The sequence below is a fragment of the Struthio camelus genome, chromosome 1 (genome assembly GCF_040807025.1).
Source record: "Struthio camelus isolate bStrCam1 chromosome 1, bStrCam1.hap1, whole genome shotgun sequence".
NCBI lineage: Eukaryota > Metazoa > Chordata > Aves > Struthioniformes > Struthionidae > Struthio > Struthio camelus.
Genome location: NC_090942.1, coordinates 146,679,766 through 146,694,106, shown reverse-complemented (window position 1 = coordinate 146,694,106; position 14,341 = coordinate 146,679,766). Strand labels below are relative to the sequence as shown.

The 14,341-nt window shown below is 38.4% G+C and overlaps 1 protein-coding gene across 8 annotated transcripts in view; it reads right to left on the bottom strand.

The window, feature by feature from the left end:
• The window catches only part of LOC104138700 (arylsulfatase D), a 28,628-nt gene that overhangs the window by 9,693 nt on the left and 4,594 nt on the right, over positions 1 to 14,341 (bottom strand). For 4 of the 8 annotated variants that reach the window (XM_009666444.2, XM_009666440.2, XM_009666441.2 and 1 more), the window contains exons 3-9: positions 13,203 to 13,272; positions 11,929 to 12,069; positions 9,866 to 9,987; positions 8,804 to 8,926; positions 6,855 to 7,278; positions 5,639 to 5,775; positions 3,645 to 3,779 (exon numbers count right to left, since the gene is read on the bottom strand). In XM_009666444.2, the coding sequence (XP_009664739.2) occupies positions 3,645 to 3,779; positions 5,639 to 5,775; positions 6,855 to 7,278; positions 8,804 to 8,926; positions 9,866 to 9,987; positions 11,929 to 12,069; positions 13,203 to 13,255 (1,135 nt within the window). In that variant the 5' untranslated portion in view covers positions 13,256 to 13,272. Of the gene's footprint in view, positions 1 to 3,644; positions 3,780 to 5,638; positions 5,776 to 6,854; positions 7,279 to 8,803; positions 8,927 to 9,865; positions 9,988 to 10,957; positions 11,125 to 11,928; positions 12,070 to 13,202; positions 13,273 to 14,341 lie in introns of all 8 variants that reach the window. The other 4 variants (XM_068921829.1, XM_068921837.1, XM_068921818.1 and 1 more) reach the window with 3 other exon arrangements.

Genomic DNA, 14,341 nt, shown 5'->3' with positions numbered 1-14,341 from the left:
TAAGTATTATTACTCTCTTTACATTACACCATTTTCTTCTGTGGCACACATGGCAACCTACCATTAAGCAGCACTTCTGGCAGAAGAGGAACAATTCCACCCTCTGATGCATGAGAAGACTTTCTGACCCATACAATTTCATGTGAGATATGAGAATAATCTCTCCACTGCCTAAGAACATGCAGAGGCAAAAGGTCTGTTATTAATAAAAAGCAAAATCTGACTCAATGTCAATGGAAGACAGATTGCAGTCCCACCTGATGCCTAGGAAAGGAGGCTTAACACAGGGCAAGCCTGGTTGTCAAATGGTTCAAAATTACAGGTAGCAGGAACATTACAAAATGATTTGCAAACCTGGAGTACAGTGAGGGCAATTAGGATAATGGTTGATGGCCCTCCAGGAGTTTATAATCCCAGGGATGGTTTGAGGTGATCCCAAAATGAAGAGTGCAGAACCTATACAGTAAATGGGGACGCTCTCTAAATATTCTGCAGGGATGAAGACTTTCCATCTGCATTTCTATTGAAATAACCCTGAGGTAGTCCCAGAGTCTTTCTTTCTTGGTATCCTCTGAATTCCTTTAATTTTATCCTAAATTCAGCCCTTCCCCCCATGCATTGGCTGTCTTATAACTCAAAATATTCATTGCTTTCAATATTAGTTCAAAGTGAGAACCATTCATTTATTATAAATATATATATTATTAATGTCAAGGATGGGCATATTAATGAAGCAATGTGGTTAAAGATATTGATATCACAGAATCACAGAATCGTTTAGGTTGGAAGGGACCTCTGGAGATCATCTAGTCCAACCTCAATCTGATATCTGATATTGATTTCTGATATTCAACAACCCAAAGTTAAGGCTCCAGTTAGAAAACAAAAATTGCAAAATATGAAGCTCAAGTACGTACATAACCTCTGCTCTGCCTTGTTGTTTCTCCTATCAACAGCAGAGAAGCCAAGTCATTGCTGAAAAGGATTGCAAAAAAAAAAAAAAAAAAAAAAGGAAAATTGGCAAGCAAAACTTGAAGCTAGCTTATTAGTTCAGCTAATAAGCCAGTAGCTGTGGAGGGTAATTTAAACTAACCTCTTCGGCTCTGCTAGGTAACACAGGTCTTTGCTATGGAGGAGATGGCACTCATAGCTAACAGCTGAGAGGCAAGGTTCCCAGACCTTAGTATAAAAGGCTGACAGGATGGCATGATGGATTATAAAGCAAGTCCAACCACTTGTGCAATAACCTTTGTGCTATGTACAATAAAGGTTACTATCTCATGGTTTGTTATTTTGTAGTGGATGTTCTCATTAACCATATGCTTGGCTTACCATTTTTTGTTTATTTTATTTTTTTATTGACTGTTAACAATAATAACATCTTACAGCAGTGAATTCTATAAACTACTAATGTAGTGAATTCTGTAAACTACTAAATAAACTACTTTTTTGTAGTAGTTCGTTTTCAGTTCATTGCCTTTTAGTTTAGACGGGCTATTCTATCTAAACAGAATATTGTTCTGCCTCTATGAGAGGATAAATGGGAATGCCTTTCTGTTATTTATTTCTAAACAGATATTATATCTCCTTTTACTTGCCTCCTTTTTAAGCAGGCATAATTTCATCATAGCCCTGTCATACTGAACTCTCTATCTAATCAAATTTACTTTTCTTCTCTGTTACAGCTATACTTGTTGTAGGATAATAGAAGTGAATAGCCTCAGATTCTGAGCTATACAAAAAAACGAAATGAACCCGTTAGCCTTTTTTGGTCTTACTTGTCTGGAAACTTCATATCTGGAATTGAAAGCTAATTGAACATTTAGAACCATTAATGGGTGAGATCCAGAGTAATTCAAGGTGTGCCAAACACTGCTTGTGTGGCTCATCAAGTAACTTCACACTAGACAGACAAAGTGCATTTTGATGCTAAGCATGGTCAAAGCACCTGAATCTTCCTCTGTAGGGAAATAAATGATGGGAACTGGTCTTAGGCTTCATTGTGGAATATGTGCCAAACTGCCTGAGATGTCATGGTGGCTATGCTGGGCATGGGAGCCTGAAGGGTTTTGCTCATGGGCCTGGGCAAGCGAAGGGATAGGTTCTGAGGATCTCAATCCAGATTCAAGAATCTCATCAGGAGTCATAAAAATTTTATGGGTTTGGTCTCCAGCTTATGCTGCGTTTCTGTAGACTTTCACGCAAAAATAGCACTCCCTGAGTTCACTGCGTGCAGCGAAGCACAGAGAAAGCTGAAAGGAGTTCATCCAAATGGGACAGAGAAAAGAGAGAAATGCCAGCCAGCAATGGGCTTTATAATCTATGGTATCTCCTCCACGTTCTTCCATGAGGAAGACCAGCTTAATTTCCTAATATGCAATAAAGGTGGTGTTGAAAGCAAGCAGAAGGGAGCTTTTCCATTCAATAATAAGGAGAGAATTGATGGAGAATGTCAACACAGAAAGTATGCTGGGTGAGAGTGACCATGTGAAAGGCTAAAGACAACGAGGAGGAAAACAGGAAAATAAAAAGAACGAACTCCAGAAAGGCAGACTTCAACAAAGCTAAAGAGCTAACAGGTAAGAACTCCTAGGAGACTGTTTGTGGGGAGAAAAAGGCCAAAATCCTGTAATGAGAGGCACGTAGGATGGGAAATAAAAATGAATAGTAGCATGAGGAAAAATGAAGAAAATGGCTAATTATTGTTCAGTGGGAAAGGAAAGCCAGGAAAGAAAGCTGAAATGTTTAATGATGCTTCTGCATAAGCCTTTGAATTAAAAATGAACTATTACCAGGTAACTAGCATAGTTAATGCTGTTGGCCATAAGGTAAGATATCAGCCCTGACTAAGGGTAAAATGGTATAATAATATATCATATAGTATAGTATAAAGCAGATATTTTCACATGGCCTAAACCTGATGAGTATTTGGAGCATTAGCTGATGGAATTGTAGATATGCTAGAGGTTATGTTTGAGAAGTTGTGGAGGATGGCTGAAGTATCAGACTAGAAAAAAGCAAGCTGTGATGCCTATCTTGGGGGAAAAAAAAGAGAGAGAGAATAATAGACTCCTTGAATAAATTCCGCTATGAATAATTGTATTATTTTTAAGCACCTGCAAGGGAACAAGCATATGAGTAACAGTTCTGTTAAGACTAATTCATGTCAAATAAACATAATTATTGGATGTAACTAAATCAAAGCAGCATAGTATATGGATGGAGGGGAAGCAAGAGATATCATAGATCTTCATTTTCATATAGTTTTCAACACTGTCATAAGCCAATTATAGAAACATAGTCTAGATGAAACACCTATATGATAGATGAGAAACTGGAAAACCTTATCAAGAAAGTAGTTATTAATGACCATGATGACTGTCAAATCTAGGCTAGATACTAGGAAAAAAAATTCTAGTATCATAGACAACAAAAACTGGTATAGTTGGGGAATTACTGGACAATATAGCTATCTGGAGTAGCTTTGGTGAAGGTGATCCTGTCTACAGGCTAGAGGATGACTAGTTGATGTCCTGAAGTCACTCTAGCCCTACAATACAAGATTGCAATGGAGCATATAGCTTTGTGAATATAGTCTATCTGGACATACTTTATATCATTTTATTTTTAAGAGGAAGCCTTACCTTTATAGATACCATTCCATCCACCTAGCTGGGCATTTCCATTGTGAGCCTCCAAGGATCCTCCATGATCAGATGCAAAATAAATGAATGTGGTATTCTTCAAGCCTTTTTTGTTGATAATATCCAGAAGCCTTCCTAAAGACACAGTAAAACATTGTAATTATGTCCTGACTTGAGTCAAAATATAGTGAAGAGTCTTTCCATTGAGTTGAATGAGAAGATATAGACAAAAGGTCCTCTTTTTTTTTCTGTTATGAGGTACCATGAACAATATAAAGAAAAATCATCCTCTGTAGGAGTAATAAGGGCCCAATGCCAAGCAGATAAAAGTGCTCCAAGTTTGGTTGTGGTGTCTACAAAAAGGAAAACAGAAATTAAAAACAGCTAGAAAATAAATTGAATTAATGATCCTTTATTCAAGCTGCTTGGCATACTCTGTCATCTTTACACTGTAAATTCTTGGAGTTGATGACTGTCTTCATTGTGTAGCTCCAAGCATCTCGAAAGTGCTTAAATTATGAATAATAGTGCTGTCTAGTTTCTTAATTGCAGAAAACTGCTCTCTCTCTGTTCTCACCGTGAACTAAACACAGACTCAGATCAGGCTGCATACTATCAACCAAAATCATTTCCTGCTGTCTGTGGTAAAAAATCCATAGTGTGCAATTCAAACCCAATTTCATAATGCTTTTGGTACCACTAGCAACAAAAGTTTATACAGAGTACGATTTATCTGTGATTGTTCTTCCTCACTATCCAGTGCATGGAAGTATCTTCACCACAAACAGGTTCTGTAGCTAGAGGAAACAGCAAAAGCTGAGGTACGTAAGGAAAAGCATGAGCTAGTGAGCAGGATATTTACCTAACCTGTTCTGCTCTAAAGACTTCCTGTGTCTCCTTGGTAAAGTTACTTAGCGCCCTTGCCTAAAAATAGACACCTGCCCAACAAAGATTTTGAACTGAATCTAGGCATCCTGGTTCCAGATTAGACCCTCAAACTTAGATGTTTGACCCTGAAGACCTCTGTCGTCACTAGCTTCCATCCTGTTTAGCCTATGCATTTCCTATGCACTTGCAATTTTGCTACCAAATCTGTTTGAGCAGCTTGTGCCTGAAGCTGATCAGCGCCCAAAAATTAGGAAGATGAGTGTCAGAGTCCTCTCGTTGGGCTAGATCTTGAAGGGGTTCTCAGGCTGTCCATCACAAGCAATTGGGCTGCTCACAAAATATAATTTTCTAAACATGGTTATGGAAGAAGAATTACAGGGAACTTCAGAATATTGTCCTGGACAGGAGGTGAATACTTAGGCTGCAGGGCATTCATTTACTATTTGTAAATGCAAATAGTGGCTACCTCCTTCTTCTTACTGAAGCAGAAAGGAACTAAAAATTAAGACTCAGGTCTAATTCCAGGCTCTAAGTGCAAATAAGTCTTTAAATTTAATTAACCTACTAAGTGAAATTCCACAGCTTTTTAGTTCAGGCTTTTGGCTAGGAGGGAGGAGTCCTGAATTCTGTTTTCTGCCCCCAGGATTATTCCTCAATAAAAAGGAAAAAATACACAAAACAATGACCATCTGATGTAAAAGTCCGCAGCAGCACCAGGTACAACTTTTGAAACAAGATGCTGGTAATTTTTTAACAAAAGGGAGCTAGGGAAATCTCACACATATTCATTAATAACATGATAAAGCACACAATGGATTATTAGACTGCATTTAACACCGTTATGAATTTATCAGAGTGCAGTACAGAATTGTGTTAATTGAAGAAGAGAAAGAGAGAACAAACGCTCACAAGAATAGGTTGCACTTCTATCTTAAGAACAGAAAAAAGAAGCGTAGTAACGGAACATCCGTCTTTGGACCTGGCTGTATATCCAGGGCAAGTTCACTGATTTTTGTCATATATAAATAGAGACTTCTGTAACCGCCTTTTTAATTTCTTTTCCACAGTCAAATAAAGGAAGGATTTTACTGAAGAAGACCACTCACCCACCAACCAGTCCATCTCTTCTACATTATCTCCATATAGGCCATGTCTGCTTTTTCCCAGAAACTTCTCTGTGGTAACAAGAGGAGTGTGAACATGTAAAAGGGAAACAAAGAGAAGAAACGGTGTATGCTTGTTTCTGAAATCAAAGAAAATAAGAGTAGTCATTTCTTTGAAAACTATTACTCCGAACAAAATATTAAAAAAAAAAAAAACCTTCAAAATGTAGCAGTGACATGGTAGCAATTAGCATCTAAAATAAAATTTTTGGATTCCACCATCTTTGCTTTTTTGAGGTTTTGGGACACAGAGAGGACTAAAGCTCATGTTAAAGATTTTGGTTCTCTGTTGAGACGAAAACAGTAATGGGCTTTTTCTGGTTCTAAATTAGACATGTGTAGAATGTTAAATAAATATATCTGGAAGTTCACAGCCAAAAGACTGATATACTGTCAGTGACAAGGGGAACAGGATTCATTTGCTTAAATTTAAACATGGGCGTCACTGAGCATCTGACACATCCTCGTGGAATTGGCAGATATAACACTGGACCCACAGGGGAACTATACCCCTTAAAGGATGGCTGCTAGAAGGCAGGCAGGATACCCTAAGACATCTGAAATTATCCATAGTCAAAGTTTTACAGAAAAGAGATTTCTCCAACTCCCAATTTCATGTCAGAAATAAAGTCTTTCAGAAATGGTATAATCTTAATCATGGATATGGCCAGATTTGACATGTGACAGAATTGAGTATTAAATGCTTAGTTAAGTTCTAGCTGAGGTTATGAACATTAGGGTAAAGGAAGAAGACTTTTGGAAAAAAAGGCAAGACAAAACTAAACTCAATATCACTCCCGTTGTAAAATATTAACCTGCAGCACTTCATATGACAGTCCATCCATCAAGCCAGGACCATTTTTGTGTGCCTACCACCAGAAGGCCCAGTCCTTGACCAGGACCCCTTGTATTACGTGAAAAATTCCTGAACAGAACAGAATCATCTTCCCTTTCCTGAGGTGCTGTCAAACTACGTGTAAGGCAAAAGATAGCAGTTGGATGCTAACAGTTACAGGGACATCCAAACCCAGCAAACTGATGCTAGCCAGCATGAGGAATGGCTAGTTCAGTATACCACCTGACAACCTGGTGCTGTATGACACAGCAATAATATCATTTAAAAAAATCATTAAAAAGTAATGTGATTTTTGTTGGTTACCTTTCAATGAATGAAACTGCCTCCTTAAGCATATTAGAAGTGATTTTTTCTAGCTTCATTGGTTGTTCAGTGATATCATGGTTTCTCATCAGGATACAGTTCCAGTACTTGGTGAACCCATAGCTGGAGAACCAGGAAACGAAATACAGGAAACCAGAGATGGCCAGACATATGATTATTTTCCATTTTACTGAGAATAAGTTGGTAAGTTTTCCAATTAGAAGCGTAAGCACTGCAAGGATGATTATCTGCGTATACAGCCAATAGGTATATTGCAAAGACTTGGCTAGTTCAGGTTCATCTGTGCCTTGACACTCATTCAAAAGGGTAGAAGGCATGCCATAAAAATAATCAAAGCCATGATTTAAAGGATGGTGGCAGTGATCATAACGGGATTTGCAGTTCACACCCAGATGCCACTTTCCTGAAAATATAAAACAAAGATATCAGATCCAAAGGCATTACTCCTGGGTCCTTCTGCCTGTTTTTGTAACAGGTTGGTGGCCCAGCCAGGGGAGGAATAGGTGTGGAACGTGGACAGGCTCTCAGGCAGCGATCACACATGCTGGCATTATCTGACTACAACAGCTGGTTTTCCTCACCTATCTCAATTAAAAATTCCACATAGGGTAACTGGCCCAGCTCAGAGGCCTTTCTGAATGAGAACAAATTTGGCTGTGATATTTGGTGCTTTTTATTTTAGTATGATGACTCAGCCTTCCATTAATGGTCAGGGGAGGAGGGGAGAGCACAGGGGAATCCTTTGGGCCAAAAGAAGCAGTTAAGCTCAATAATATGAGCTAATTTGCAAAGTTCAATGCGACCTTCACATTCAGGAAGAAATTTCAGCAAGAGGGCATACATATTGCCTTTATGTGTCTTTATTTATCTTAAAATAAGTAGCAAAAATAGGCCATTCTAATTGTCCAGTACAATTGGAATGATCATATCATATACTGATAAGTAACCTTAATGAAGTCATATTACAGAACAGTGTAATTATTCTGACACTGAAGGATAGACAGTCTGTAACCATGGGCTTAGGGGCTATTAGTCAGATAAATAACTTCTGAGGACTGCTATCCACATCTGTGCTCATGTATATGGATGTATTTTATAGCATCATCTAAACCAGGCTGTAATGAGCTAGGGCAAGTTCTCCCCTTTGCACAGGCTTTTGTGAAGCCAGTACATCACTAAGACTCACTTCAATCCACAGTTTAAGAACTAAAATACACCTCAGAGTGCAGGACTCGAGCAGAGCACTGAAATTCACAGTAATTATAATTAAGCACCTAACATCTCTGACAACATGGAAAAGAGTTTAAAAATGAGAGGTGCTTGAAGGGCACATCCTTTAATTGCTATTCAGGCAAAATTAGCAAAGATTTAGTACAATTTTCCTTCTTGAACATGGGTTCTGATCCCAAACCCACTGAAGTGAATGGGACTCTTTCAGCTTTTTTGTCTCACCTAGCTGAGTTGCTTTTTGAAGATAATGAAGGTCCTTTTAGGGTCTTAACTGTGATAATAAGCAGGATGCCTAAGTACAGAAATCCAGCTATCAGACACAATTAGGATCACTGTAGGGTCTGAGTACCAACTGGCAGACATTTTTCTGCTTTAATAGATCAGTTAATATTTCTGTGTTTTTTTTCCTGAAGCAGTCTGTACTGAGCAAATAAATTTTTTTTCTATTGCATTTATATCTGTTTGCAGTGTATATCTGTGTATTCCACATATCTTCATTTTGGATTTATCAGATATGCTGCCAAGATATTGGGGGTTGTGGATGGGATTCTAAAAACCTTGCTGTCTTTTGAAAGTTGTGCAGGCAAGAAACTCTAGTTTAGCTGATCCTAGACATTTTGGCAAAAAAAAGTATTTATGGAAACAGCCTCATCTGAATAACAAGCAATGAAAAGGTGTCAAATTACGATGTCTCATACCTACAAGTGCTGTTGAATAACCTTGCTGGTGCAGTATTCTGGCAAAAGTGGTTTCATTTGGTGGGAGACCACCAGAACATCCATTCCAAAAAAGAATACGCCTTTCAGTGCTGGATGCCATGCCTAGAAAGCAAAAACAGTTTTGAAATAGTTCAAATCGTTTCCTCTGTTTTCAGATTATTCTCTCTAAGGAATGTAAGCATGAGATTCAGTTCCTTAAGCCTAGTACTTTATTATAAGCCATTTTATATGCCCTAGGTTATTCTGACTGTCTTTCAGAAGGATGTCTCTTGCAAGTCTTATGTCATATCTGCTAGTCCAACACAGATATCTCATGTAATCTAGGGCGTCTAAAATGGCACTAAGATGCCTAGGTTTAGACAACCGAATAGCTCCCTTAGGCAATCTTGTCCTTAAAACCAAAGTCCTACCAAAATATGTTGTAAAAAGCATGAGAAGTTTTATGCAGAACAGCAAGTTTACAGAGCCAGCTGTATATACTTCCTAAATTTACAGTTCAAGATTACATTCTTCATAATTTTAACTCCTTAGCAAGTCAGGGTCATACCAGAGGAGTTACACTGATGATTAGTGACGTATAAACTGGCTGAAGTTTTCTATCACGGTTTTGAATGGCTGGAGTAAAAATTTCCTTGTTTACACTGTTTTAAAACTTCCTTGTTGATAACTGTTCCACAGTCTGACAGATTTCACTGTGAAAATGTCTGTCAGGATACTATGCTTTCCTTTGCTTATTATAATCTTAATACCATGGGATACAGTGTGCTTGTACAATTTCCTTCTTCATGCTTCTACCTTTAGGTGCTTTCTGTTACGTGGATTGTCATCTATCTCTGTGTTGTTATTTAGCTATATTAAAGGTATTTAATGCGGGGATTTTCTCATAGAAACAACCAATAAGTCTAGTCATCTTTAGTTTTGCCCTCCTCTCTGAGGCCCGAAAACCTTAGATTAATGAATCTTTAAAAAGTTTATCTAAGTGTATTTTTAATAGCAATAATGGCTAGACAAACTGCAGTGAACCATTAGAGAGAGTCCAACCTGATCTGATGGGGTATCTGCCCGTGAGGAAGGCTGCTCTGCTCGGCGTACAGACAGCAGCTGCAGCAACATGCTGAGTAAGTTTCACTCCTTCCTTTGCCAGGCTGTCAATGTTAGGGGTCCTAAAGAGAAAATTATGTCTCTGACAATATGTGTTACACAGATACTTAGTATCCCACTCACTGCCCCTAGTTTTGTCAAGGACATCACCAGCAAATTTACAAATCTCTCTTTGTCTCGGACGAGACAATTCAATCCTTTCTCCATTCCTGGCTTGTGAGCATGAAAGATGCTTATGTTGCAACAGGCGGCTCTTCGTTTTGAACTCCCGATTGCATTCCTCACACCGCCAAATGTACGAGCCCTTAGAGGCTTCCTTCTCTTTTTCCGATTCCTCTGGAGTTCCCTAGCTCTTCAGGAAGTGGCAGGCAATACTGTGATGTTTATCATTCATCCTCCCACACCGGAAGCACTGAAACAGAACTCGTGGCCAGCCATGGGCCCTCCGAAGACGTTCTGTTAGCGTCGCAATTCTCCCCATCCTGATACCACAGCATGGATATGCTGGATGTTCATCAGGGATCTTCACAACTCACATCAGCTGCTCTCCCATTGGTATCAAGGATGGGGGTAACCACATCCGGTAATGGGTTTGCAGGCCCCAAGGGAGATACTGCCTCACTGCCTGCCAAACTACCTCCTCCAGAGCTTCTTCAGCTCTGGGCACTGGAAGAGAGCCAACAGGTGCCAGCGCCTCATAAACCTCAGGGAGATCTTTCACGCAATCCTAAGTTGGTTTGGGATAAGTCCCTCCCCCAGATGTCACGATCTGAGTTATAAAATGTCAGATTTTGAGAGAGGTGGATCACCTCCTCTAACCACCAAGGGGAAATTCACCCATCTGGGTGGCCACTGAGACAAAGTTCATAACCCATGCTCTTAAAAGGTTGTTGAACATGACTATGGGAGTTCAGAATATGCCAGAAGAACCAGCCCCCAGGTTCAGCTGGTATGCCTCATATGAGCCCCTAGGCCAAGAGCTATGGACCACAAATAACCCAATTGTCTGTAGCCAATTTATTTTGGATTCACCTTGAAGTACTATTGAGGGGTCGGTGATGCTAGTTGATAAGGAGGAAGCAACTATAACACCACACGCTACAGCTCAGCTAGGAAAGCTTTATGTTACATATTTTTGAAGACACCTTGATTTTTCTTAAAAATGCATTTTCCATGGACAAAGGTGTTTTTATTAATAACTGCAAAGAAAAAAAAGAAATAAAAGGTAATTCAAGTCCCTCCCATATCACATGCTTATGCAGCAGAGTGATAAAAGATTGCAGTAATGGATGCAGGACAACAAAATTTGCAAGATGATGGTAAGTTAGAGTAGGCAGAGGATATTTTGCATTCCAAAAAAGTGCTTTCATTACCATTTAATCTGTCGCAAAAAGCAGACTTTGTTATTTTTAAAGTTTAAGAAATAAAACTAAAACTTACTGTACCTTGAATGACTGAAAACTAATATTTATAATTCTCTTTGCAACCTCAATGTGTATACACATAAACACAATGATTATTGAAATTTATTTATATAAAGATTGATAACTGCACTAGGGATAAATATATGATACAAACTTAGCTGTCATTCCATCACATGCCTGCTAGAGTTGTTATTGGATATCAAGAACTGAGGTTAGGATTCGGTATTTCAACTCTTGAGTTGGTGTAACTTACAAAATATATATACCAGAAAAATATAGTTTATGTGCACATTTACAAAGTTCTGATTGTATCTGCTGAAAAGTAGAAATCCAAGAAAGCCACTCAGGCATGCTTGTGTAATTATTATTCCACTAGCAACTACCGCAGAACATTTATTTTTTACCTGCTTTGAAAATAAATGTGTCTACATAAATTAATCCGTTAAATTCAAACTATGTATGTCTGGTGTTGCAAAGGCATTAATTAATAATGGTTTTTCTAGTACTAAGTGTCATTAGTGCTTTTTCCACTGAAATTCATCAGGAAGGGATAATTTATTTTGCTGAATATATCCTTACCTTATTGTATCATTGCCATAGCAACCTACATCTCCAATGCCCAGATCATCAGCCAATATCAGTAAAATATTGGGTTTTGAAGCATTTGATACAAAGGTTCTTGGAAAAAAGCATAAAAATAGCCAAATTTTTAGGCAGCTCCTGAAATTACAAGTAAAAAAGTAATATTACAAGAAGTATTTGTAAGTTTTCTAACATTTTAAACTTTTAGTGTTACGAGAATTCAACAAAGATTACAAAGAGCTACCAAATACTGCCGGCAGATGGAGCTCCTGAATACATAGAGGAGTTCCCGTGTTGTAAAAATTAGTAAAAAATTTTTCATTTACACAGCAAATAACTTCTTGTATGTATTTCTTTATTGAGATTTGCATCAATCCCAGCAGATGTTTCTGACAGAATGAGTGGCTGTATACCTGCAAGTCTACTGAAGTACCCCTGAGACAAGCTGTTGCATGTCATGCAACATACTTCTGCTAAGGCTCCTTGAATCAGCACAGCAGGAGCGTAGCGGTGGTTGGTTTGGTTGCACGCTGGTTATAATGTTAATGGCTTGACTACTGCACCCAGTGCTGCATATAGCATCCATGCATGAAGCATGGAAATGCATGCTTCAGCCATGGGGCTATCTGCAAAATCAAGGTTACGGCAATGGACTTAACCTTGGGCATCTTCCTAGAAGAACCTAACAATATCTCAGCATGCGGCTTAGCTGCTCAAGGTATTTGCAAGAGACAGCTTAAAGACCTTCACCTGAAGTAAAAAGTATATTTTAGAATATATCTACTTACTGGTAGATAGGCTTTTAAAGTTTAGTTCATAGTTAAAAGTTTAAAGTTCAGTTCATAGATTTGGCAGGTAGAAACACTGGCCTTTCAAACTTATGAATTGTATTAGGCTTAGAAGTTTTTCAGAGGGAATAATCATAATGGCATTTTATTACTGTTTCTGGACAGGGATTAATAACATTCATATTAAAGTACCTCCTTGAATGTGTTAGATGATTCAACAGATACCACACTGTGATCAATGCATATTAAATCTGTTATACTATATATTACAAATCCTCCTAAACCTCCATGTCTTATAAAAATAGGGTAGTGAATTTCAAAGGCCATTGTTTCTAAATCTGTATTAGCTGCTCTTAGATTCTCAATAAGCTTTTAAAAAAGAGAGATCAGTTAACATTTTCTTACACACAACATTTCATAAAACCGGGAAAGACTCTCAGTGAATGTGAATTCACTGAAAGAACCCTCAGTGAATTTTCTTACCATTGTTTTCCCTGGTAAATTTCTTGCCTTTCTCTTCGGTGTAACAGGTGCATAGTTGGTTACATAAACTCTGGTGAAAAAGGGAGAGAAAAAATCAGAGCCAAGCAGCTCTGGTGATCTTGTCTGTGAAGTTAGTAGTTAACTACCTCGCATTACCACAATCACACTGCCAACGCCTGCGGCTGGTAACAGTGTAGATGGACTGAACTACTAGGGCTTGATTAGGCAACGCCTGCACTCCCGAATGCTCGCGGAACCCTGCTGAACAGCGACTACAGATAGGAAAGAGCACTCCTGAGGACAAGGAAGGTCAGACAGCACAAGGCTCAGTCACGCAACATCCTGACTCTTCTCAGCTGCCATTAACTTTAGGAGGAGTTATGAGTGTTCAGCAAGAAGGCTAAATGCCCAACGTTTTAAACAAATGTTAGAGATGGCAATTATTAAACCCACACACAGAATCGTTGATGTTCACTGAAAGGAAGATTTCCATTAAGTTGCAAACAGTAGGTAATGATAAGTAAAACTAATTCCTCAAACTTTATTTTACCTCAAATTGTCTTTTAAGTTCCACGAAGAGAATGTAATCCTTACTGTGAACTTAGAAACTATAGAGCACTCCTCAAAGAAAAGCCAGCCTGGAAATTGATCTTTACAGTGTGCTTTTAGGGAAAGGACTGTCTTAGGTTTAGAAAAGATCTAGTATGTTCAAGGAGGTACTTCAATCTAAATGTTACTATTCACTGTCCAGCAACTTAAATACAATATGATTATTGCCTCTGAAGAGCTTCTAAGCCTAATGTCATTTACAAATTTAACAGGCCAGTGTTTCTACCTGCCAACTCTATGAACTCAACTCAGACTTCAAAAACCTAGCCTTTTAGTTCATAAACATTTTTTTTTTGTCTGGGAGGCCAAATATTATGAGTGGTAGCAATGTCCTATGCTTGTTGAAATAACCAGGATAACTAATCTGGACAAAGAATGGTTTTGGAAATGTACGCTCAGACTAAAGTTTCTGTAAAAAATGTTGCACTGAAGATGTAACAGCCATACAGAAACACATGATAAATTGGTTCCACGGGGACTGGTACAGGCTTATCTTAATGCTGCACACCAAAATAAATCAGAGGTGCCTT